General features: G+C 37.0%; 1 protein-coding gene across 1 annotated transcript in view; it reads left to right on the plus strand.

Moving 5' to 3' along the window:
* RYR2 (ryanodine receptor 2) overlaps window positions 1-27,870 on the plus strand; it is a 517,690-nt gene that overhangs the window by 36,213 nt on the left and 453,607 nt on the right. Inside the window, exon 3 of the mRNA XM_049697219.1 lies at window positions 18,022-18,130. Within this exon, the coding sequence (XP_049553176.1) occupies window positions 18,022-18,130 (109 nt within the window). The remainder of the gene's footprint in view (window positions 1-18,021; window positions 18,131-27,870) is intronic.

A 27,870-nucleotide genomic window follows, 5' to 3' on the forward strand; every position in this document is an offset into this window, starting at 1 on the left:
ACTTGAAACCAGCCTTCCTATTATTGTATCACAAAGTTTAAATCTTAAGGTTTTAAAAATAATGAAGCATATTTAGTCACATTATATTCATAACCCAAGCAAAAAATGATTTATTATATTACAATTATAATAAAATTTATAGAAAATATTGTTTATCATTAATTTTCATTTTAAATCTTTTGTAATATATGTTAAGTACTGGCATACAGATCTGTGATGAAAATAACATTTTAATATGCTCCTTTTTGCAGATAAATGTTCAAAATATTTGCTTATAGAGTATATGGTAGGCTGAATTGCTGCCACCAATATCCAGTTCCTAGTCCCTGAAAGCTGTGAATGCGTTATATGGGAAAAGAGACTTTTCAGATGCAAGTTAAGGATCTTGACAATAGGAGATTGTCCTGGATTATGTTGGTAAATTCTAACTGTATTCACAAGTGTCCTCATAAGAGGGAGGCTCAGAGAGATTTGACTACAAAAGAGGAGAAGGGGGTGTGAAAACTGAAGCGGATATTAGAGTCACGTGCTTTGGAAATGGAGGAAGGGGCCACAAGTCGAGGAATGTAGGTGGCCGCTAGAAGCTGGAAAAGGCAGGGTACCAGATTCTCCCTTCAGAGCCTCCAGAAAGAATCATCCTTGCTCTCATCTTGAGTTTAGCCCAGTGGTTTCAGATTTCTGACCTCTAGGGCTGTAAGAGAATAAATTTGTATTGCCTTAAATGTGTGGTAATTTGTTACAGCGGCATTAAGAAAGTAATATACAGTGTACAGGGAAAGAGGTTTGGAGACTACTGATATCTACTCCAGTTTCTAACTTAATGAAATGCTTCTGCTCGAGGTCCCTGAAATTAACCTTAGGTGTTTCACAGCATCGTGTTTTATTTCATTTTTTTTCTTTCAGTGGCTCTCTACCATCATATTGCTGATTTCCTGATGAGTTTCTGAACCAGATCCCAACATTCCACTTTGAATAAAATTTTCAAAAATTCTTTTGAAAGATTGTATAAATAAGTTAGTGGTAAAATCAAATTTAGAAGTCAAATTCAGAAAAGCAAAAAGTATTTCGTATTTCAACATGAATTTTTAAAGGCCAGAATACATTTACATATCCCAATTAGGCATCTTTGAAGATAAAGCTTTACTTAAGAAGTTGAGTTTTTATATTGTCCTTTAAAAATGTGTTTCTAGCTAAAGGTTTAAAGTTACATAGGTAAAATGTGGTAGTAGCCTTACAGGTACTCAGACTGCTAATCTGAATTTGAGCATACTATGACAACTAAATTGCTAGTTTTATTGAGCATATATCAATTCACTGTGAACTGTTTAAGCTGGTTAGTGTTACAGGTGTAACCTGTAAAAGTGTGAGCAAGTTAATGCTTAATGATGGGAATGTTTCGTTGAACAGAGATGGAGGTTTTCCTGAAGTCCCTGGTACTTTATGTTGCTTGCTTTTCACTTGCCCTTCTGGCCTGGTGCTCTGTCATAAAGGAAATGAAATTGGTTTCCGCAGGAAATGAGATCAGTCTAACAAAGATGCATTTCAGCAGACACCAAAACTTAAATAACTAGGTCATTCATTCTTCAACCACTTATGGGTATAAACATAAACTGGTTAATGTGGATGAAATTCATATAAACTTGATTAGCTTGTAGAAAATAGATGGATGGTTACTTTAATGGGTGATTTTATCATTAAATCTCTTTACTAGGATTAAACCTGGCATCAGACATTCAAGTCTATTGTGGTACTTGCCAAATAAAAGATTTAGAAGTGTGTAATTTTTTTTTTTTTTTTTTGCGGTACGCGGGCCTCTCACTGCTGTGGCCTCTCCCGTTGCGGAGCACAGGCTCCGGATGCGCAGGCTCAGCGGCCATGGCTCACTGGCCCAGCCGCTCCGCGGCATGTGGGATCTTCCCGGACCGGGGCACGAACCCATGTCCCCTGCATCGGCAGGCGGACTCTCAACCACTGCGCCACCAGGGAAGCCCTAGAAGTGTGTAATTTTTATCACCAAAGAATTTATTCCTGTAAAGATCCAATGAATCTTTCAGATTGGTAACCTACATGTGAGTGGATTGGGTGTGTATGAATCTTATTTCATTTCCTACAGTAGAGGGTCCTGAAATAATGCATTTAAATTCTGTGTATGATGATTTTGATTGCTTAATGTTCGGCCCTATGAAGATATTTTTTCCAATCAGCGTAAATTAGAAATTTTAGACCATCATCAGAATATTACAGTTAGTATTTGCATTATTTTAACATATGTTTATCTTTGACAAATCATAGCTACATTATTGAAAACTCATCAGTTAATATTTTTTAAATAACTTAAAAATATTTCTAGGGCTTATTTACAAATATTTTTTCAGTGGTCTATTTGCAATGAGACGGTACAGGTGTCATGTCACAAAAATGGTTTCTCTTTAATGGACTTTTCTATGAGGCACAGGTGGCACTATTCAACGAAGTACACAAGAAGTAAGGCATTATGGAGGTAACACTGTCTCATTAGCTTACAAAGGAGTACGAAAGATACGTTGCATACAAATTGGTGTAATATGTGGCAGTTTGGGTCATCACGAGATGCTTCATGGATGTGGTTGTATTTGAGCTTGGAGTTGAAGGATGAGTAGAAATTGGACAAAGGCCAAAGATGGGAAAATGTATTTGTGAAAAGTAGAGAATTATCTAATTTAGTCTATTGTAGTAAGCATTTAACGTAGGCTGGAAAATTAGGTTGGATCCAGAATATGAATACCAGATAGTGGAGCTTGGTCTTAATTTATTAGGCAATGGGATTTCCCCCCCAGCTTTATTGAGGTTGTAATTGACAGACCAACATTGTATATGTTTAAGGTGTAAATTGTGGTGTTTTGATATATGTATACATTGTGAAATGATTATCACAATCAAGCCAATTAACATATCCATCACTTCACATGTTACGATAGTTTTTTATGTGGTGACGGCACTTAAGATCAACTCTTATAGCAAATTTCAAGTATGCAGTACAGTATTATGAACTGTCGTTACCATGCTGTACATTAGATCTAAAGAATTACTCATTTTGCATAATTGAAACTTACTACTCCTTGATTAACATCTATTTCCCCCAACCCTCAACCCCTAGCAACAACCATTTTCTCTGCTTCGATGAGTTTGACCATTTTTGATTCCACATATAAGTGAGATCATGAAGTATTTGTCTTTCTAGGTCCAACTTACTTCCTTCCATGTTCATCAACGTTGTCGCAAATGTCAGAATTTCCTTCTTCTTTAAAGGCTAAATAGTATTCCGTTCTATATATTTATCACATTTTCTTTTTAAAATAAGAAGGAAATGGTTGGATTTACATTTGCCATTTTGTTTAGTTTTTATATTCCTCCTTTGTTGTTATTGTTCCTCTGTTTCTCTGTTATTTCCTTATTTTGTGTAAATGGTTAGTGTGCCATGTTGAAACCTTTTTTTTCCTATATATCTTTTCAGTTACGTTCTTAATAGTTACTCTAAGGATTATAATATGCATTATTTTATTTTGTTTTAACTCATCAATGTAACTTCACAGTCTACTTCGGATTAATACTAATTTAATTCCAGCAAAATATAGAAACTTTATTCCACATAGCTTCATTCTCTTTGTATTATTCTTATATATATGTATATTTATTATATATGTTTATATGATATACATATCATATATATGGTGTGTGTATATGTGTGTATATGTATATGGGTGGTGTATATACATTATATATACATATATACATATATAGTGCATTACATCACGTAATTACCATTCTTTTTTAATAGCAAAAACATTTAAGATCTACTCTCTTAGCAACTTTGAACTATATAATATAGTGTTATTAACTGTAACTGCTGTGCTGTAGACTGATCCTCAGAATTTACTCATCCTAAACTAGAAGTTTGTACTCTTTGACCAATATCTCCCCTTTTCCCCACCTCTCAGCCCCTGGTAACCACCGTTGTAGTCTCTGTTTCTGAGTGTGGCTTTTCAAAATTCCATATCATATAGCATTTGTCTTTCTCTGTCTGATGTCTCATTTAGCATAAGACCCTCAAGTGCCATGTTTGTTGTTGCAAATGGCAGTATTTCTTTCTTTGTCAGGGCTGAATAATTCTCCATGGTTTGTGTGTGTATAAATACATACGTATATATTTATATATATATATATGTTTCACATCTTCTTTTTCCACTTACCATTTATTCATTGATGGACAATTAGATTGTTCCCTTATCTTGGCTGTTTTGAAAAATGCTGCAGTGAACCTGGGAGTGCAGGTATCTCCTTGAGATCCTTTGGATCTATATCCAGAAGTGGAGTTACTGGATCATGTGTTAGATTTTAATTTTTCTTTATACTGTTTTCCATAGTGTCTGCACCAATTTAAGTTCCTACCAGCAGTGTTAAAGGGTTCCCTTTTCTCCATATCTTTGCGAGTATTTGTTATTTCTTGTCTTTTTGATAATAGCCATTGTAACACGTGTGAGGTGATATCTCATCGTGGTTTTGATTTGCATTTTCCTGATGACTAGTGATGTAGAACATTTTTTCTTGTACCTGTTGCCCATTTTTATGTTTTCTTTGGGAAAATGTCTATTCACTTCCTTTGCCCATTTTTAAATCATATTGTTTGCAGTCGAGTTATATACATTCTTTATACACTTTGGATATTAATCCCTTGTCAGAGATATGATTTGCCTTTTCATTTTGTTGATGGTCTTATTTACTGTGTAGAAGCTTTTTACTTTGATGTAATCCCACTTGTTTATTTTAACTTTTGTTGCCTTTGCTTTGGTGTCAAATTCAAAAAATTATTGCCAAGACTAATGTCAAGAAGCTTACCCCCTATGTTTTCTTCTAAGGGTATTAATGATTTCAGGTCTTACCTTCAAGTCTTAAAACCATCTCAAGTTGATTATTTTTGTGTGTGGTGTGTAAGATAGTGGTTCAGTTTCATTTTTTTTTACATGTGGCCATCCTGTTTTCCCAGCACCATTTATTGAAGAGATTATCCTTTCCCTATTAAATATTCTTGGCTTCATTGCTGTAGATGAATTGACTATGTATGCATGGATTTATTTCTGGGTTTCTATAATGTTCAATTAGTCTATGTGTCTTTTTATGCCAATACCATACTGTTTTGATTACTATAGCTTTGTAATGTACTTTGAAAGCAGGAATCGTGCTGCCTCCAGCTTTCTTCTTTCTCAAGATAGCTTTGGCTATTTGGGGTCTTTTGTAGTTCCATATGAGTTTTAGGATTGTTGGCTCTATTTGTATGAAAAATGAATTGGAATTTTGATAGTGATTGCATTGAATCTGTAGATCGCTTTAGGTAGTGTAGATATTTCTACAATATCCTTCTTCCAATCTTTGAGCACAGAATGTCTTTGCATTTATTTGTGTCTTCTTCAATTTCCTTCAATAATGTTCTATAGTTTTCACTGTACAGATCTTTCACCTTCTTGGTTAAATTTATTCCTTAGTATTTTATTTTATTTTTGCTGCAGTTGTAAACTGGGATTTTTAAAAAAAATTTCTCTCTAATAGTTTGTGTTGATATGTAGAAACACAACTGATTTTTATGTATTGAAATTGTATCCTGAAACTTTACTTATTTATTAGTTCTAATGAAATTTTGGTGGAGTCTTTAGGATTTTTGATATATAATATTAGTCATCTGCAAATAGAGAGAATTTTACTTTTCCTTTCCAATTTGGATGCCTTTTATTTCTTTTTCTGGACTAATTGCTGTGGTTAGGACTTCCAGTCCTATGATGAATAAAAGTTGTTGAGAGTGGGCATTCTTGTAAGGCAACTGTGGAGCAATAAATTCTCCATCCTTGTTTATCTTGGAATGTATTTATTTTACATGTTTGAAAAAAAGTTTAACTCGATATTGAATTTTTGGTTGACAGTTTTTTTCTTTCAGCTCTTTGATAAGTTGTCAACTGCCTTCTGTTCTCTCTTGATTCAGATGAGAAGTCAGCAATTAATCATGTTGTGATGAGTAAATTTTTGTCTTGCTGCTTTAAATATTTCCTCTTTTTTTTGTCTTTGACTCTCAATAGTTTGAGTATGATGTGTCTAGGTGTGAATCCCTTTGTGTTTATCCTACTTCGGTATTTTTATGCTTCTTGGATGTTTAAACTAATGTTTTCCTTTAAATTTTGGAAGTTTTTGGCCATTATTTCTTCAAATATATTTTCTGTCCTTTGTCTCCTGTTGTTCTGGGACTCCCATTACCTGTATATTATTCCATAGGTTTTTGAGGCTCATTTAATTTTTTTCCTGTTTTTTTTTTCTCTGTGTATTTCTGATTGAATAATTTCTATTAAATGATCTTTGAGTTCACTGATTCTTTGTCCTTTCATTTTAAATCTGCCGTTGGACCCCTCTGGCATATTTATTATTTTAGTTATTATACTCAAATCCATTTGGTTCTCTTTGTGTAATTCCTGTATCTTTATTGAGCATTTCTATTCATTGACTAATTATTATCATACTTTATTTCTCTAAACATTTTTCCTGTAGTTCTTTAAATATATTTGTATGTTTTTTTTTTACTTTATTTTAGGCTGCATTGGGTCTCCGTTGCTGTGCACGGGCTTTCTTTGGTTGCGGCAAGTGGGGTCTACTCTTCGTTGCGGTGCACGGGCTTCTCATTGTGGGGGCTTCTCTTGTTGCAGAACATGGGCTCTAGGTGCGCAGGCTCAGTAGTTGTGGCATTCGGGCTTAGTTGCTCCATGGCATGTGGGATCTTCTTGGACCAGGGATCAAACCCATGTCCCCTGCATTGGCAGGTGGATTCTTAACCACTGCACCACGAAGGAAGTCCCTATTTGTATGTCTAAAGTTTTCTTTGAAGCCTTTATCTGCTAATTTCAACATCTGGGGATACTCACTGACAGTTTCTCTTGACTGTTTTTCTCTCAGTATAGGTTACACTTTCCTGTTTTTTTGTTTCTTTGCCTGTGCCACTTTGCTTTTTGTTAAAACTGGACTCTAAATTCTGGTATTTCTCCACTGAAGGTTGTTGTTCTGGTTTTTGTTTGTTTTTTTGTTGTTTAGTAACTTGCCTGGGCTAAGAAAGTGGTTGTTCCTGTTTTTGTTGGTTTGTTTATTGTTTAGTAACTTGCCTGTGAGATGTCTCCCCTATGATGTGTTGTCATTGATGTCACTGCTCCATTTTATTTTTTCATTCTTTTATTTTAGCCTGGTTCTTAAAAGTTACCCTGTTTCTGCATAGCTTAGAGTTAAGGCAGTGATTGTACAGAGGTTGCACTCAGGTACTTCAAACAGTAAGAGTTCTGTTCTCTGCATATGGACCTGTGTATGGGTAGAGAAGCACATGAGAAGTTCGGGTTATCGAAAATCTGTTCCAGATTTGCTTTCTGCGAGTTCTTTGTGTTTTTCTTATGTACATGCTACTTCAGAGTTAGCCAGGAGTGTGTGAATAGTTTGGAACTACTCTGCATGCTTCAACTTCAGTCAGGAATATACTGAGTGAGGCTAGAAGAGCTGTTGAGTTTCTCTGGAAAGTGTCACTTTCACATACAATGCATTGTGCATGACATCTGCTCCCAGTCAAGCGAGCCCCCTTTCATAAGGTGGCACAGCTTCTGGTCCTCCCAGCCTACCCCACACCACATTCCTGCAGGAGCTGCCCATCAGCTGAGCTGTGGGGAGATGGGAGCAGGCTTCAGAAATAGCACCACAGACTCTTCCTGTTCTTACCTGAAGTTCAGCAGTTTTCAAGCATAAAAGTTTGTCATATTTTTTTATGCCTCTGGTTACGTCCCACGGCTCTAAAAGGTTATTCTTGTCAGTTTTATCCAGCTTGCTTTTTAGGGGGAGGATTTGCCAACCTCCTCACTCAGCCATAAGGGGAAGTCCCCATAATTTCTTTTAAAAATGTAGCTCATTAAAGTCTTTTTATCTTTCCTGAATTGATCCTTGAACATAAATAGTGTCACACTGTGGCTTCATACATCATGTACACAGCTGCTAGAGTTATCTTCCTTAAAATATCCTTTGTGTTACTTCTTTGTGTTACAGATAGCTCCCTTCTGAACTAAATTATGTGTTAGGTGAGATGGAATTTTTGGTCACCCAAACTGTATTTGTATTCTGTTGCCTTAAGCTATATGTTTATAGATTATATGGATTAATAGGACTCTGGAGTATGTCCAGATCACCTAACATTATTTCAGGGTTAAGTCTCACAGATACAGTTTTAGTTTCAGTTCTATATAACATACCTGAAGTATCTCTCCTGACTTAGTTTTCTAATTCTACTATATACCTCTCTCGTCAAGATTCTTCAACCAGAAAATATCATATTTTCCTTTGACATGATGACTCATATCTTCAGATAACAAGGGAAAGATCCCTGTATCCAGATTATACCCACAAGGCATCAACTAGGAAGGATCACTATGTTAATGCCTTATTACACTTTTGCTTTTGCTAATACATTGCCAGAGGGGCTCATACCAGGGTATGAACTTATGAGATGTCTCTCAAGCGACAGTCATGGAGTTTGTGGTATTCATGGCTCTGATTCTATGTGTGAGTTCTTTTAGAGCATGTACACTGTCGCATTGAGGTTTAATTTATCAATAATAAAACTATTACCACAAATGTACAGGAAAACGAAAAGAAAAAAAGAACAGCTGATAATCAGGCTAATATTACCTTGAGGGGGACAAGGTGATATATGGGTTTTAGGCTAAGCAGATATGCCTCTTAATAGTTTCTGGTTTAGATCGAGTCATTTAATTTTGTCACTCACCATTTACTCATTTCTAAAGTGAAGATCATGATAATACTTCTCTTATAGAGTTGTGGTGAGAATTAAGACCTAGCACACAGAGGATGCTTTAAAAGTCATGTAGCCATTATTATTTACATAATTGTGTCTACACAGTTACTTCTTAATTCTTGAAACTGTGTGGGAATCCCGTGTGAGCAAAATCCTAGTAAGAATTCCAAGGTGTTGACTGTCTCCATCTGAGTCTGCTTGGAGTTTCAGTTTTGAGGTTCCAAGTGATATTACTGAGTTGATTCTAGCTTAATTTGTTCAGACTGATACTGAGTAATTAATTTAGCTCTTGCCATTTTAAATTAATTTCGATGGAATTATCCAGCACACTTCCATGGAATGAGATACCCACGAAGAGCGAGATGGTTGTATGTTATGCCTGAATAAATCGGCACTGTATTACACTGTTAATTAAATTTGAAGATATCATCTTTGCCTGCGTAACTGGACGTGGACGCCATAATTCTCGTTTTCGCTTTTTTCTGCTCCTTTTGACTTTTCGTAGTGCTCTAGGTGAGGCAGAAGCTGTTGATTGCCCGTGTCCACACGTTTGTGTGAATTGTTCCCTTTCTTTAAGCAGATTATGAGACAAGGCGGTATGGATGTTGTGACAGAGGTCCTATGTCAGATGATTAGGTTGACCTGGTTACGGTAAAAAGTATTTTTTTCCCGAATACTTTTAGGCAACGAACTTATGAATTGATTCTACCTGAATCTCCTGTACACAGAACTCCCCGAAGACACCTCTATGGTTCACTGGAAATTTTCACTGGGGGATCCACCAAGTTTGATCACTGTCTGTGGTTCACTGGGATCTTGCAGGGAGGCAAGGCTGAGATGTCACAGACTCTGATATCTGACAAATACTTGGACCATACATTATTTTTGCCAAAACTATTTTTGTGTACTCAATATCCTGACACTGCCAATTGCTTACAACATATGTAATGAATATGTATATATTTTGCTAATTCTTTTTTAAAAAAATATTTATTTATTTATTTGGCTGCGCTGGGTCTTAGCTGCGGCACGCAGGATCTTTTAGTTGAGGCGTGCAGGCTCACGCCTTGCTTGAGTTGTAGCATGCGGGATCTAGTTCCCAGACCAGGGATCAAACCTGGGCCCTCTGCGTAGGGAGCGCAGAGTCTTAACCACTGGACCACCAGGGAAGTCCCTATTTTGCTAATACTTAAAAAAAAGACCCGAGCAGAGTGAAACTTTGCTCCAAAGTAATTGGTGGGTAGTTGAACTATAGCGGTGGTTCCACTATTTCCACCGATTTATTTCTTCTTGTGGTTTGCTTATTCATGCGTTTATTCAGATGTTTACTGAGCTCTGAGCTCTGAATTTAGTGGTGAAGCGCCATAGCTTTTTCCACAGCAGGTTTCTTAATTTGAGCCCAACTTCCTGGAACATCATGGTGACATATGAATAGAAATTATGAGCTTCACGTGCAAATTAGGTAAGTGGGCCATCACCTAGAGTGTGGAGGGTTGGGTTGTTAAGCTTTTATGGAGATTGTGACAGATAGATGGGTTTGACTTAGCAATGTTCAGAGGCGGGAGGCTACATCCAATGAATCATTAGTAGCACATGTGATTTTTGACATACCTGCATATCATCTTCAGGCTCAGTTCATAGCAGAAGCCTTTCCTTTGGTTGCCTTTTGAGTGTCTTGCTTTCAAAATACTAAATATGTGTGTTCTCACCAACAGTGGCTCCCAGTTAAGATACGTGTGAACAGAGTTGACCTAATACACTATTCCTGTTATGATATTAGCAGGAGAGAGGTCATGCAGGGTGAATGTCAAACTAGTATACCTCCAGATTTGCACTGGCACATTTGAGTCAGCTGAATATTAAAATAATTAGAAAAATAAGGTAGACTGGCATATCTACTTAATATGGTGTTTAAAGAAGATTGTATTAGAGAAGATGTATGCCAAGGAGAAACATGAACACTGAGCAAATCATATGAAACCCTATTAATTCACTAAGGATTTTCATAATTAATTTTCATAATTAACTGCTAATTGGCAGAGCTGTGGCTCTTTGTAGTGGTGATGTACTGCTAATTACCACTTGTTTAGTGTGCTAACAGGTCCTTTCTGACTTGGACCTGTGTTGTTAAGAAAGGCACATGGGGGGCTTCCCTGGTGGCGCAGTGGTTGGGAGTCCGCCTGCCGATGCGGGGGATGTGGGTTCGTGCCCCGGTCTGGGATGATCCCACATGCCGCGGAGCGGCTGGGCCCGTGAGCCGTGGCCACTGGGCCTGCGCGTCCGGAGCCTGTGCTCCGCGGCAGGAGGGGCCACAACGGTGAGAGGCCCGCGTACCACAGGAAAAAAAATAAAAAGAAAGGCACATGGAATGACTTTGAGCTTTTCTGAAGAGATTCAAAGGCTTGAGGCGTGGGGAAACCCAGGCATATCCGTTTCATCTGCTATGATCACATTTAACTTGTCTTTCAAAAAGCTGATCTCTGAAAGAAGAAAGAATTTATCCTGTGATTGATGCAGGATACATATTTCCTTCTCTAAGACAATGTTCTGTTAATCTTTGGTGCAAAGTGGGTTGAGGAGAACAAGAATATGGCAAGCAACACTACCTGGAACTATGAACTCTCACAGAAAAGTGTGAAAGTCTGGCAACAACCTCATTTCCAGGCTGGGGAAATGTTATGATTGGAATTTTGAAGACGTATAAAGAGAAAAAAGTGAACTAAGATTTTCCTTTTATCCAGCTTGGTATTTCTTTTCTAAAGTAGTTCATATAAGTCCGTGGGATACAGCATCATAATGACATTGGAATTGTAGGACATACAAACATTTTAAAGGATGTCGCGCCCTGTATGGTAGGTGTGATTTTGCCTGTTTCATGTCTTCACTTGGCAACTTCAACAACAACAACATCTTTATTTTTTGGAGAAGTTTGATGTCTCCATAGCTCGTGGGCACGTTGACCCTCAGTGGATATGGTGTCTTGCCCAAGGCCACTCAGCAGATGGGTGACTGAGAAAAAACAAACCTGCATCAACTTCAGACCATCTGTTCCACTCCAAAGGATCCTGTCTTCACATTTCTTGGTAGAAGACAAGCTTTTCTCTTAATTTATATCTCTGTGATTCTGGCTTTCAATGTAAGCTAGACTATTTTTTTAATTAGGCAGAGAAAATGATAGTTTGTTGGGATTTTCTAGTTTGTAATGCTTTGCTCTTCTTATTTGGACTTCAGAAATCTTCTGTGAAGTGTGACAGGTATGTTGCCACTTAATGGATGGGGAAACTCAGACCGATTTACCTGGGATCCCTTGGCTGGTTATGCACTGACTCGGAATCCCGTGTCCTTTGGTACAGTGACCTGCCCATTTGCTTATGCTGTCAAGCTATCAAGATTTAATACCTCATGAATTTTCAAAATACATTTTGAGATATCTCTGTGTTACTCTGAAGGTTATTTGGTGCACAACTGAAAGGCAGTGTAAAAAGGTAAATTACTTGTCTTCATATTAGAAACTTAGGATTGTGAAAACAAAAACCAAAGTAAAGATCCGCCATTAGGGCTGTTACTACTGTGTCCCTATAGGCGCATTTGTTTAATTTTCCAGAAATAGGTGAAATCGTAGTTTGAGGTCAACTCTTCCAACACTGAGCACTTTCTTCTGCAAATCATCGTTTCAGACTGGTCGTGGTGGGGTGGGAGAGTGAGGGTCCACGTTGAGTAACAATGTTTCATAGTATTAAACTTGAACCAGTCTTCAGGAGGCATATGGCTTGTCTAGATCCTTTAGCTGTCATGAAGAATGAAGTAGATAGAGATCTATTAACAGAAAATGATCTTCAATACATATTAATAAATTAAAATATGGAATTTATACAAAGTGAGCCCGTTAATGGGAAAAGCCAATCTATATACTTCGATGTGAGTTTACATATGTATGCAAATGCATAAAAAAAGGCCTGGAGAGATGTACATCCGAAAGCTTATCCAGCTCCCATGTGGTTATGCCTGGGAGGGAGCGTATGTGTAATTAAATTTGGAAAGAGAGAATTCAATTTTTCAGTATTGTTTGAATTTTCACCAAGGAAAATGTTTTTCTATGTGATTTTATTTATGTGTGATTTAAAAATATGAAATAGTTTTCCACTGGTGGAGACCTGGAGATGGATACGTCACGCTGAGGGAGAAAAAAGTATGAGCAAAGGCATCGAGACCTTAAAATGGAGTGGTATGTTAGTGTGCAGTTTGTACACAGTGATAACAAGAGAGGTGGTCTGCTGTAGCGTAAATAGCCCCAATTATTGTTTGCAGTTCAGTTAAGTCAACGACATGTTTCAATAGGTTTGTAAGTGAGTTAGGCATATGCATCTGTGTATGCCAAATGGTTCGATGGATCCCTCGGTTGGAAACCTAATTGATTTCACACAGACTCTCCAGTGCCAACAAAGCCAGATACTATGTTGTGGTTATTCTTGAGAATTTCTTTACCTGTAAGATGAGGGTAATGTTTGTCAGGCAGGGACTAACGGGGACCAGTTTGTATTTTAAAAGAAGAGAAGACACACAGCCATGCTGCTTGCTTAAGGTTTGTTACCTTTGCCAAAGCACACCTGTCCTTATCAAATTGGTCTTGTCTCCATATGAAAAGCATTATGAACCTCCTACCTGCCTGCTTTGGGTTCTGGGAAGCCTAGATACACATTTAGACAGACCGAAGTATATACTTTCTCTGGTTTAATTTTGTATGAAAAATAAGTGTAATGTTTAAGAGGAAGGTAGGTGTACAGGCTGAGCAGTAGTTCTTTGTTTCATGTTCTGATGTGGTCTATTTTGAAGCACCTGTAAGGTAAAACGTATATTACATAATGGTTTATTTCATGGTTTGGGAGCACACTCATTGTAAGGGCACGTAAAGTTCTTTCAAGTTGAAGTTCTAAAAATTAAAATTCTCAGTAATAGTACTTGAGTAAAGAAAAAGACTAAGGAAAAGATGGTAACATGCAAATGCTTGTGAATTGAAGTTCCCACTACAGCTGTATAGACTCTATCTCTTGTGCCTGGTGTTAGGGGCCATTTAGTTGATCTTTAATTAATGAATGAGACCCTTTTTTTTCCACTGACAACTTTATTTTGGGGAAGTGGGAACTAAGCCTTAACATAAATGCTGCAGTGTGGTTTAACTCTAAAAATGTCAGGGTTATTTGAAGAAATATACATCTAAATTAAGAAATACTTTCAGTAGTTTACTTTAAAAAGTGACAAGTAGTTACTTTTAAAAAGTAACAAGTTTTGGTAATGATTCTGTTGCCTAGAACAACCAGACGTTTCTCTTTCCAGTAAAAGAAACTAACAGGGCAAGGCTCTGATTTGTATTGTTTCAAGTTTTACTGGAAGGGGTAAAACTTTTTTCTTTTTTTAACTGCTCAGCTTTTCTATTACATTTATGTGTGTTTTGAGGGGGGAGGGGGCAAAGAGAGAGCGATAAAGGTCCAAAAAAAGATGGGTAGGGCTTCTCTGGTGGCGCAGTGGTTGAGAGTCCGCCTGCCGATGCAGGGGACGCAGGTTCGTGCCCCGGTCTGGGAGGATCCCACGTGCCGCGGAGCGGCTGGACCTGTGAGCCATGGACGCTGAGCTTGCGCGTCCGGAGCCTGTGCTCCACAACGGGAGAGGACACAACAGTGAGAGGCCCGCATACTGCAAAAAAAAAAAATGATGGGTAGAGTCTCTGAGAGAGAATTGCCTTTGCTGATTGTTCATTTATTCCTGTTAAACCCCACTATCTGTAACAAGTATGTCGCTCTGTGAAAAAATGAAATTTGTTTGGCAGGATTAATTCATTTCAGATCCATGTGGTTTTCAAGGATCTTTAAAGTAAATGTAAGATATTCCAGTGATTCATACTTTAACATTTTGATGAAAGTGAAGTAGGAAACAATTTAAATATACCCAGTATGTAAACTTTTCAGTATTACCAGAAAGTGCCTTTTTCTTGAAAATAACTAGAACATTTTAGATGTTATGAACAGCTGCATAGTTAATGCTTTGACTTTTCAAACGTGATTTCTGTAAAACAATCCATTTAAGAACCAATTTTAAGACATGAGTGGTGCTTCATAAATGCCATAGATGGAGAGAAATGACAATATGCAAAACTAACTAATGACATCCCTTATTTTGAATTCTTGTTATGGTCTTGACACTGTGATAAGCTCTTTACTTAGATAATCTCATTTATTTTTTCACAGCAACCCTATGAGGATGGTATAATTATTATCCCATTTTTCAGGGAAGGAAACTGAAGACTAGAAAAGTTAATAGCTTGTGCGTAGTGAGGCCAGGATTCTTGCTTGCTTAGGTGATCTGTTTATAGAATCCAATCTCTTAACTATTATAATACACTGATTCTAAAGCAATTCATGAAATCAGTTCAGTGGTGTGTTGGCAATGGCTCTTAGTTTCCTGAGAGCTAATTGTTGCATATTTAGCAGTTTTGTGAGCTGATTTGTCAACTTTTACACTTTGAAACCAGCCGTCATTGGAGTATTTACACTACAGAAATGGGCAAGTCATGGCTTTTTATTTTTAGAAATTGGTTCACTAGCACACCCTTTCTTAACATAGTTCTCTACTAGTGCTATTTGTCAAAGTGTAGCTTCCAAACTCTCACAGTTTAAATGGATATGAATGGAATAAACACTTACCTTAATCAATTTTTTCCCAGTAGCATTTGTCTTGGTGTGATAAATTGTTATTAATATAGTTAGAACTGAGAATATTAAATTTAAAAGAGCTCATCCTGAATTTCACAGTAGAAGAGAGTCCCTTTCCAAGCTTCCAGTCTTTTATCTGAGGATTTTGGAAAGAAAGCCCTTGTCTGGCTGACTGCTGTCAATGGAAACAATCAATCAACATTCTATAATCGGAATAGAAAAGAGTTTTATTTGAGCCAGACTGAGGACTATAGCCCAGGAGACAGATTCAAGAAACACTTGAAATGTGTTCTTCTAGACTACGGAATGGGGGGACGCTTATATAGGCAAAATCCACAAAGTTACATAAGTGGTTTGCCAATTATAATTGGAGCTGGCAAGAAGTAAGGGCGCTTGTTAAGCCAGGATTGGTTGAGGTCTGAAATGGTTGAATAGTTACAAGGGGAGACCTTGAGACTATAAGGGTGCAGCTGGCAGCTGCTAACAGATCTTGTTTTGAGAATGGCTGGTGAAGTCTCTGAGTCTGATACAGTTCAGAAAATTCAAGTTCTCAGTAGTACAGGAATGTGTCTGAAACCACATGCACAATGGCTATCTGGCTCCGTTTTGAATGCCTGAACCACAGTTTTATATCTTGTGAGAACAGAAGACAAATATTAAACAGGGGTGCATCCCTTCAAGGTTTCAAAAGAGAAAGATTAGCACACACACAGCAACTCAGCATGACCTTGCTGTCTGGGAAGGGAAACTCATCTTTGAAGGAGCACTAGCATTGGCATTGTAGGGATAAAATGCCCCCATTTCCTATCTTCGAAGTGGACATTCTGAACAACCTGGTAAATGCATTTTAAAAAAATGGTCAAAGCAGATTGCATGTTTGACAGACCAATGCATGCATTGCTAACTGTTCCATTTAGCATGAAGTTCAAGCCAAATCATGTATAAGCCAGAATGACTTCTCCATACCTCAATGTGTGAAAATTTCTTGCATTACCGCAGAGTATAAAAGTAGTAGCTGCACCCAGATTTGAGAGATTCCTTTGACAATAGCTGAGATAGTTTGAGGAGGAATGGAAAGAAATTGGGCTGGGGGCCACAGAAGCCCATGATAAGAGGATAGAGGAATTCAGAAAACGAAAGTTCATTAAAAAATAAAACAAAGCAAAGCAAAACATGGGTGCCAGGAAGGTTTGTGGGGTATGAGTAACTAGTGATTATATGCTTCTTTTATCCATAGAATAATCTTAACTTTAATTTTAGAACCCTGGTACCTAATCTTTCCTAGAAACCATAAAGCATCATTCTCTGCTGATAAGGATCTTTTTATTGGTAGTGGCTCCATTTAGTAAGTACTTTAACACTGTAAATTGTAATTCTGATGCACTGCATCGAGTTATCAATTTATCCTCCTAATGTTCTTTTTAAGAAGACATATTCTCGCTTGTGTTTTGTGTTTAATGTATTTATAATGTTCTTCTGTTGTGAAAATGCTCCTTTGAACATCTTCCCATACCCAGCTGGATTGCCTCCTGGATCCTGTTTTATCTAAAGTAAAAGCATGCATGCACGATAATGCATTTGTTCCTAATTGGGGTAGTTCTCTGTAACTTGACAGTTGGTTCTTATCCTGTTTCCTTCACCTCCTTGGTAGTTACTTGTTGGGATTTTCAGAATTTATGGGGTTATTACTTGATTGGAATGGAAGTTGATGGGAGGAAATAGAAAGGAAAAGGAATGAGTGAGAAAATAAAGCAGTACGCGGACACCGAATAGAAGCCAAATTATTGCATCTGAAGTTCGAGGCCAGATATGATACCCAACTTGAGGAAGACAAGCTAATCGTTGTCTTTGTGGATAAGGACAAGCCTGTGTAAATCAATATTTTATACCAATCAATTTTATGTTTGCTTAACTTCACTGTTAATTTGAGTAAAGTATTCTCCTGTCCTTTTCATTTTTTATCAGCGAAGTACTTGATAGACTAGAAGTGAATGCTCTAGAGTCAGAGAAGTCTGGCTTTTTAGTCCCGGCTTGAAAAATTTAGTAATTGTGACTTTGGAAAAGTAACCTAGCTTCTCTATATTCTTGTCCACACAATAATAGTAATAATCCTTACCGTAGATGACCACAGGAGTTATTGATAAAGCTCCGAGTGCAGTGCCTAATCAGAGTAGGCGCTCAGTAAATGGTAGCGTATAGTTATCCGTAAATTAAAATGCGGATTAAGTGTGAGAGGTGTAGACAATGTATTTGGATGATTTGGGAGCTCATATTAGAGAATTGACAAGTACTCTTTATTCTTTCTGTGAAAGAAACTGAAGTATAAAAAGGTAAATTGGGTCTAGATGCTTGATGGTGGTGGTGGTGGTGGTGGTGGTGGTGATGATGATGATGATGATGATGATGATGACGACGACGATGATGATGATGATGGCGGCTTTCCTTCTTTCTGCACAGAATGTCCCCCCAGACCTCTCCATCTGCACCTTTGTGCTGGAACAGTCCCTCTCTGTCCGGGCCCTGCAGGAGATGCTGGCTAACACTGTGGAGAAGTCACAAGGGGCAAGTACTTAATTTATGTTGTCTTGCAGTATTTTAATGATCTCAGCTACTATATGAATGATTTCTTTCACAGGTTTTGGAGATTTTCTTTTGACCAAAATATGTAAATGCCTTTTAGTTGTGATTTTCTTAAGTCTGCCTTTCTGCTTCATCCAGCAGATCTGTTGACGTCTTAAAGAACTTAAAAAAATCCATCCTCAGGGTGATCTGTGTCCTTGAACCTCATGCTTATGTCAATGGTTACAATAGAATCTTCTCCTCGAGCATTTGTGTTTCTAACGTGTTTGGAGCTGTTATTTTGGCTCTTTCAATTAATTGCTTTATGCATGGCTGTCATTAATCTTTATTTCATTCTCAAATGCCTCTAACCATGTGACTGTGTCCTAAGCTTCTTTATGGCAAGTAAAATTTCATGGCACTCATATATTTGAAGTAACGAAATTATGGTGTTACAGCTTTGGTCAGTTATAATTTTGCAAATAGCTAATCATTTTCTTCTGAAAATTGAAATTTTTATTCTGTCCCCTAATGCAAACATTTTTCTTTGAAAGCTTATTTGGTAATTTAAATTATGTTCCATTCTATGCTGTGAGTGATTTCTGGGCTACTGCCCATTCTTAGCCAATTCATTAAATTTTAGAATTAAGCAGGAGGATGAATGGTCAAATTTTTGTTTCCTGTTTATTTGTTTGCTTGTTGCTATAATTACTGAAGTGTATGGTTTAATAAGCTATACTATTTCCAGGAATAAAACTGAAAATTTTTATTTGCCATTATTGGTCCATGAGTTGCTGTTTTTGTTGTTAATCATTGCTCCGGTTTGGATAAGTAAAGAGATTTAAAAATGATAATATATGGTTTAACAGAAAACGAGTGATCAGTTCTGATGTAATGTATTTTCATTAGCCTTGTAGTTTTTTAAATTTTAGTGTCACACAGCTTAGGACTTTAATTGGTTTGTACATTAATTTTAAATTAATTTAAAATTTTAATACTATACGACATATATGTATGTATGGAGGAGAAAAGTACGTTTGTAAGTATGGAGGAGAAACTTTAGTGATCTTTATTTGATATTAGACTAACGGCTTATTTTTAAAAAGATCCAAATATGTTATGCGTATTTTAATTTTTCAAGTTCACTTTTGGTTGCAACAGTTTGAAATTAAGGTATTAAACTACATAAAGTTAAAAAAATGTTTTTTCTGGGTTTTAATGCAGTGCTTTTGGATTAGGCTTGAATCAAAGAGGAATAAAACATTTCTCAGTTTAACTAGTTTTCTTTCTACCTGGAATAACCTCTCCTGATTTTTAAACATCACATATCAACTTTGAAATTCAAATCTGCTTTTACAAAGGAAGATCCTTTTTCTTTTGCATGAGCATCTAGAAAAGTGTGTATTGTCATTTCACTTATCTTTGTAGATACCAACTTACGATTAAGTTCCCATAAATTTAATTTTTATACTGCTAAGCTGCTTTTTCTAAATTTAAACTTTTGAGGAGATGTTTTACCTCCCTAGAATCATGGCGTTGGATTAGGCAAGCTCTCAATTTTCTGTGTATATATGAAGTGTTGAAAATACTATTTTTGGACTTATGTTTTGAAGATACTTATTAGAATTTCTGCCTCCCCCCATATATTTATTTAGCTGAATTTTATTTTGAGTTGTACTCTATCTAGAAAGTTTCTATCAGAGGTAAAGTGGTAATTTATGTGATATGTGGAATACCATTTAAAAAGATGAGCGTAGATACCATAAGACATTAATTAGAAAAGAAAACTTGAGAAAAACCTGCTACAGGAAAGGAACATATTTCATTGAGCCAAATCTCACTTTCAAGCTAGTAACTTTTAGGAAGACACCACTGTCAAATAGCTCCAGAGGAAACTGTTTCTGGGGGAAAGAAGGATTCTTAGACTGCAGAGGGGTTTTGATTATACCCGGTAGTGATGTTCAAAATACTTCGTAACTAGTTTGACACAGGCATCGATTACTCAGAGTGGACCTCAGTCAAAATGCTTGAGTCAAGGTCCGGGGGAGATTTGGGGGGTGGTCTGACCAGTTTGGGGGTATCGTGGAGGAGTTGTGGGCTGATCAGAGTTAGGGCTGAGGTTATTTACCAGGAGGGCTAGTTTTCCACTGTAACAACCATCTTCATCATAATAGTGCAAACCGGCTGAAGAGCACGTTTGATTACATGGGATCAGTGGATGCTGTTGGCACTTGCAGGAGTCAGTCTTTGGACTCCGTAGGTATCCACATCCTCTTTACGAGCACCTCATATGTCTCCTTTGAATTCATTATGGGAATCTGTGGCAAATGTCAATACTTTTGTCAAGCAAATTGTCATCTCTAACAATAAATTATATGCAGTAGATTTGCTTAAAGAAAGATCCACTTTGACTGGGATGAAGCGTGTCAGGAAAGTGATGCTAAGTTTCTTGAAATCATTTCTTTCCCTACCAGTTAACAGCGTATCAGAAAGAACCTGTGTATTACCTGATTCTCCCACTCTCTCGTGATCAACTTTCTCTAAGAAGCCTTGTTCTTTTTTTAAAAATATAATTCTTCTTAAACTCTTTGTGTAATTCAATACACTTAATACTGATACTATTTAATGTCCAAAATGCTGTCATAGGCATGGTAGCAATACAACAAACACACTTGATGATGATAAGGAAAAAAAATTCTCATCTAGAACCATGACTTTTCTTCTTGTGGTTACGTACCATTTTGCTTGTATTCTTGGGTCCCACAGGATAAATGCATGGTTTTATTAAAGCTGCAGGAAATCCAGCAGGAAATTCCCGACATCACTTGTGCCGAAACAAATCATGAAGATTATCGATAACACAAGGAGATGCGTAAAGTGCAACAGAAAAAATATTACCTAATTTATGAAGTTTTGATTCCACAGAGTTGCTTATTGTGGCTGTTAGCAAAATAACTAACATATAAGTGGCACAAGAAGCATTCTGAAAGGTTTTATTGGGAGGGATTTTTAAAAATATCACTTTTTCATTAAGCAGATAAGACAGATCTAGATCTGATGTATATAATTCCACTAAACATCATTTAGCTTTTATTCTTAATCAAAGCATATCAGTCATAAATAGGCCAAGACCTGTTTAGCTTTATCTGAATGGCTGTTCACAGAGCCTTTAAAATGCTGAGGGTGGAGACAATGCACATAAAACAAGGAGAAAATGACTGCGGGAGCATTGCCCGTCCGTTTGGCCGGATTTTGCCTGGGCTTCTGTACGTGCACGTCCTTGCTTGTGTTAATTTTTCTCTTCTCCCTCTGGGTTTTATGTGGTTCTGGATAACTTGTCTGCTTCTGAATCCACTTCTCTCTCTTCAGATTTTTTTTTTTGGCATACCTGGTGATACAGCATAGGCCTAAGCAGGGTTTTGTAGAATTCGTGAACAGTTTTAAGAATACGAGCTGTGCCACATATTCACTCTGTGGCTTTGGAGAAGGTCAGTCTTTATCATCAGGTTTAGTAATTATTAAATGATGAGGTATGTGGAATATTCGGCATACATTTAACAGTGGCTATTTTTATTGTTTTACTTATTCTTCTTCTCATACCTGTAAGAAATGGCTGGACTGCTACAATCCCTTGCAATTTCCTTCTCTGTGACCTTGGCTGATACAGAGTCCCCCTTCTCCCTCCTCCAGTATCCCAGCCAATTGGTTCTGAGACGTAGTCGTGCCAGTTCAGTGGTGGCATAATTAGGTGAAAATATAGTCAGTGATAGTATTTGCTTATTTCTGTGTGTGTTCTAGTTAATAAAGTTTAATAATTTAGGTGATCCTTTGCTTTTGCATATTTGTTTCATTATACCTTAATTCAGAAACATTTTTGATGAACACTTTCTCCATTAATTTTTATTTTTGTGATGCCTAGTTTAATTTAAGGATTGCATTTCATAGAAGCACAGATATGAAGTGAAAAGTGAGACAGTATAGTGGAAGGAGCTTTGGTTTTACAGTCTGAAATTTATTGATAATTCTTACTTTTTCAAATACTATTTTTAGTAGTTATCATTTGTTGACAGGCATTGCTTTTGTTTAACCCCACGAGTATATTAAGTGGCTTATTATTTGTATTACTATTTAGGAGACTATATACAAAGATAACCTTGACTGTCCTTTCTGTCTTTTGGTTTAGCTGTTTCTGGGAGAATTGTAGAACCCTGTCCCTTTTGACTTTGGCTTGTAACCACTTGACTATCGGTGCCTTGTTCTTAGACAATTAGTAGCTTGAACCAAGAAACAAAAAGTAAAATTAAACCAATATTTGTCCCTTATATCCTGCTTTTTGGAGGAAATTCGTAATTTTGGTAATTCTGATTGGTATCATTTATTCACTTTACGTCATATATTTTCCTCATTATTATAGGTAATTGGTAGTTTTCTATAATTTCAATTACAACTGATGCTTTAAATATCTATAAAATTTACAATGTAATATTATAAATATTACTTATTATGAACGTCAGTCAGTTGTAATCATTCATTTATTTAATGCAAACTTTGAACATTTATAAGATATACTTTGTAAGGCTCTGTGGATAGAAAGATGAATAATAGGTGATTTTTGTCATCAATGGATTCACAGTCTAATGCAGGAATAGAAGGAAAATTATAGTGCAGTGTGATGTGTGTTATCATGGAAGTGTAGATATAGTGTTAGCACAAGGAAGGGACTGGGTTTGTGGAACTTGGCATTCCTTTGACTGTTCTTTGGACTTGCTACATCATTTCTAAGACAAGAAGAAATAATATTAAAACTATTAATATAAAAATCACTGAAAATTTTTCTCCAAGGAACAACTTGGTCTCATTAGACTATTCTTTAGAATTCTATTAGAAACTAGTACTTGCCAGGAGGACTATGCATAATATGTCCAGAGATATTCCTAATATGATTTTTATGTTTCAATTTACTGAAATGGTTTATTATTTTATAGGAAATCCTAAGAGTGTTTCATATTTCTAAATTATATACTGTCTTATAATTACAAAATACCACTGTGACTTAATTATTAATAGAGAGGTACATCAGACTCAGACATGTTCAGTTTTTATGAAAAATGAAGTTATAGAATACAGAGTATTATTATACAGTGTACCATTCTTCTAATAAAACCTCTGCTTTTTTAAAGCATGTACTCTGAGAGTATTCAAAAATGCATCAAGAAGTAACCAGCTAAATTTACTGGTAAATGAGGTGTTTTTTTTAAAAAAAATACATTTTTTAAACATTGAAGCACCACAGATGAGTTTTTAAAAAATACATTTATCAAACATTGAAGTATCAATTTCAGGCAAGTAATTGCATTTAAGATCATTTTGTATAAATGCAAGAGTAGAAGTCGTAGTTCAAGAAGTTGTGTGCTGTTTTCCATGGTGGTTAAGCATACAGATTCTAGAGCAAACTCCTTGAGTTAAATTCTTGGTAATCTTAGGAAAGCTGCTTAATGTTTCTGTACCTCAGTTTTCTCGTCTATAACGTGGGGGAAAAAATAGTGTCCCCTTCATAGTGTTGTTGTGAGGATCTAATAAGTCCATATAATTAATGTGTATAGAACATTCATGGCACACAGGAAGCACTATAGCTACGCTGTTATCTTATTATCATGTTTGCTTTGGGAATGCACATGTTTGCTCCAGACCAAATATTTGGTCCAAATATTAAAACCATATTTGGCCCAAGTATTAAAAAACATATTTGGTCCAAATATTAAAAGCAAAACAAACAAACAGCAATAAAATCCCCAGTTACCTCAAGGCTCCAGAGAGTTGACCAAAAGCAGACGTATTCTGGAGAGGAGCCAGACTTGGAAAATGGAATTGGTTCCAATGACTTTTATATTTCTTAAGGCTTTTAGCCTGGAGGCTGACAGAAGTCAGTGCTGTGTGGTAGCGAAAACTCTAAAAGAACATGCACAGTCTCTCTGAAGACAGAAAGTCAAGGAGTGATCCTGGAAAAGAGAAATCCAGAGAGAGGGAGCCCCACATTCTGTGCATACACTCTGCTCAAGTGTCTGGCTGATGCTTAGCCACGTGTATGGGGGGCAGGTGTGAATTCAGTTACCACTGCTAAGGGCAGCACTGCACTGAGGTTTGCACTGCCACCAAGCATGTTGCAGTTGGTGGTTTGAGTCCCACCAAGTTGATTGCTTGTTAAAGCAAATACAATCCACGTTCTTCAGTGGTATATAGCAGAATCCAGAATCTCAACAATATAAAAGGACAGGATACAGTTCACAATTGCTTAAAATATATAGAAACGTGCAAATGTGACCCAATCTCAAGAGAGACGACTACCAAGAACAACCTGGAGATGATCTCACCAGACAAGGATTTAAAGCAGCCATTATGGCTGTGTTCAGTGAAATCAAGGAAAATATGTCTACTGTGAACAAAAAGATTAAAAAAACTCAATGTATAAAAATTATTCAAAGAAACAAAATGGAATTTCTAAGACCTGAAAACTACAGTATCTGAAAAGTTCACATAGCTAGTAAGTGGTAGAACTAGGGTACGAATTTATCTCCATTGGGCTCTGAAGTCTATGCTTTTAAGCTCTTTACTGTGGAGTATCCATGTAATAAGAGGAGAGCAGTGGGAGGGCCTAAGGGGATGTCACTAATAAAGCAGTGGGAAGAAGAGGAGGACTCCATGGAAGGCTGTGGGAAGGTGCAATCTGGGAGATAAGAGGAAAACTAGGAGAAGATAGTTACAGAAGCCATGTGTATTAGTTTCTATGGCTGCTGTAATAAATTACTCCAAGCCTGATGGCTTAAAACACCATGAACTTATTATCTTAAAGTTCTTGAGGTAAGAATTCTAAAACTTGGGCTTCCCTGGTGGCGCAGTGGTTGAGAGTCCGCCTGCCGATGCAGGGGACGCGGGTTCGTGCCCCGGTCCAGGAAGATCCCACATGCCGCAGAGCGGCTGGGCCCATACGCCATGGCTGCTGAGCCTGCGCATCCGGAGCCTGTGCTCCGCAACAGGAGAGGCCACAGCAGTGAGAGGCCTGCGTACCGCAAAAAAAAAAAAAAAAAAAAAAAAAAAAGAATTCTAAAACTTAGTCTCAATGGGCTAAAATCAGGGTTTTGGCAGGACTGCATTAATTATGGTGGCTCTAGGGAAGAATCTATTTCCTTGCCTTTTCTGGCTTATATTTTTGGCTGGTGGCCCATGTTCCATCTTCAAAGCCAGCAACATACTATCATGTTACATATTCACAGGCTCTGTGGAATAGGATGTGGATGGTTTTGGGGTGCCACTATTTGGCCTACTACATCATGGAAGTATAGAGTTTCAGTCAGATGTTGTTGACCACATCAGATGAAAATTAGAGAAATCTAGTTGAATAAGGACTGAAAAGTGTACTTTGGTTTGACAGGAGCCTGGTTTTCCTGCAAACCAATCAATATTATTTTCAATCTATCTTATATATACATACTAATCCATAGATTCACACATATTTTACATTGAAAAGACTCTATTCTCTAAGGAGTTTTCGGTATTTATTGGTTACTCCAAAAGTGGTGCTCAGTATTTCTTTTATACTTATATTTAAATATATTTAATATTCTTTTATATTCTTATTCTTCTGGTATTTTGGTTCATGTTCACTACATCTAAAAGACTTCTTTGTTCATGCTTTTGGGCGGATAGGCCAAGGATCGAAAATGAAGAGTGAATGTTGCATCCGCCCTGGTTGAGTTTTATTTTCATACTGATATTTTTCCATTTGCTTTCCCTTCATTAAAGTGAATGGGGGTAGTGTGGAGGAAAAAGGAAGGGTTGGCAAACCTTGCTGTGAATCGTATAATATAGGTTGTATTCTGTACATTATTAAAAATAGGTTTCTCAGATGGCTGGGCTTATGATTCACTGGGGAAAACATTGAAGTTTACTTAAACACTTGATACTGTTCATCCGTTTTCCAATATGTTACTGCTCTACGCAGTCTAAGTCTCCATTGAAATACAGAATCAAACAATTAGGATATAAAATTGTGATTACACTTTTAAATACTCTCGGGGCAGTAGATATCTGCCTCTGAAGAGACCAGGGCCAAAGACTGAATGGGGCTACTTTTTAATAAAGAAAAATAATACCACACTCACAATTTTTGTTTTTGTGTCAGCAAGATTCCTGCCTAGACTATAGTAAGGAATCAGTCAATTTTATGTATTGATAATGTTAAAAGTCATTAGTGACACGTAAAGCACAAGCAACAAAATAAAAACAGGTGGGACTACAACAAACTAAACAGCTTCTGCACAGCAATAGAAACAACAAAGTGAAAAGACAACCTATGGGATGGGAAACATATTTGCAAACCATATTATGTGATAAGGGGTTAATATCCCAAATATATAAAGAGCTCATGCAACTCAATAGCAAAAACCAAATCATCAGATTAAAAATGGACTAAAGACCTGAATAGACATTTTTCCAAAGAAGATGTATGAAAGGCCAACAGGTACGTGAAAAGATGCTCAACATCACTAGTCATTAGGGAAATGCAAGTCAAAACCACAGTGAAATATCACCTCATACCAGTAATGGCCATCACCAAAAAGACAAAATATAACAAATACTGGCGAGGTTGTGGAGAAAAGGGAATCCTTGTGCACTGTTGGTGGGATTGTAAACTGGTACAGCTGCTATGGGAAACAGTATGGGGATCTTCAAAAATTAAATACAGAACTACCGCATGATCCAGCAATTTCACTTCTGGGAGTATATCCAGAGGAAATGAAAACACTAACTTGAAAAGATATCTGCACCTCCATGTTCATAGCAGAATTGTGATAGCCAAGACACGGAAACTGCCTAAGTGTCCATTGATGGATGAATGGATAAAGAAATTGTGGAATATCTGTATAGTGGAATATTATTCAGCCGTAAAAAATGAGTAAATCCTAACATTTGTGACAACATGGATGGACCTTGAGCATATAATGTTAGGTGAAGTAAGACAGAGAAAGACAAAAACCATATGATCTTACTTATTTGTGGAATCTAAAACAACAACAAAAACAAACTCATAGAAAAAGAGATCAGATTTGTGGTTACCAGAGGTGGAGAGAGGAGGAATTGGAGGAAAGCAGTCAGAAGGTACAGACTTCCAGTTGTAAGATAAATAAGTACTACGGATATAATATACAGTATGATGACTATAGTTAGCACTGCTGTATGATATACAGGAAAGTTGTAAAGAGAGTAGATCCTAAGAGTTCTCATCACAAAGAAAAAATGTTTTTTAACATTAAAAAATAATTTAAAAATTAATTTATTTGTTTTTATTTTTGACTGTGTTGGGTCTTCGTTGCTGTGCGTGAGCTTTCTCTAGTTGTGGCGAGCAGGGGCTACTCTTCGTTGCAGTGCGCGGGCTTCTCATTGACATGGCTTCTCTTGTTGCGGAGCACGGGCTCAGTAGTTGTGGCTCATGGGCTTAGTTGCTCCGCAGCATGTGGGATCCTCCCGGTCCAGGGCTCGAACCTGTGTCCCCTGTGTTGGCAAGCAGATTCTTAACCATTGCGCCACCAGGGAAGCCCTTTTTCCCTTTTTTTGCTTTCTCTTTTTATTTTATCTACATGAGAGGATGGATGCTAACTAAAATTATTGTGGTAATCATTTCACAATATACATACGTAGGTCAAATCATTATGCCGTACACCCTAAACTTACACCATGATGTATGTCAAT

This window comes from Orcinus orca, chromosome 14, assembly GCF_937001465.1.
Source record: "Orcinus orca chromosome 14, mOrcOrc1.1, whole genome shotgun sequence".
Lineage (NCBI taxonomy): Eukaryota > Metazoa > Chordata > Mammalia > Artiodactyla > Delphinidae > Orcinus > Orcinus orca.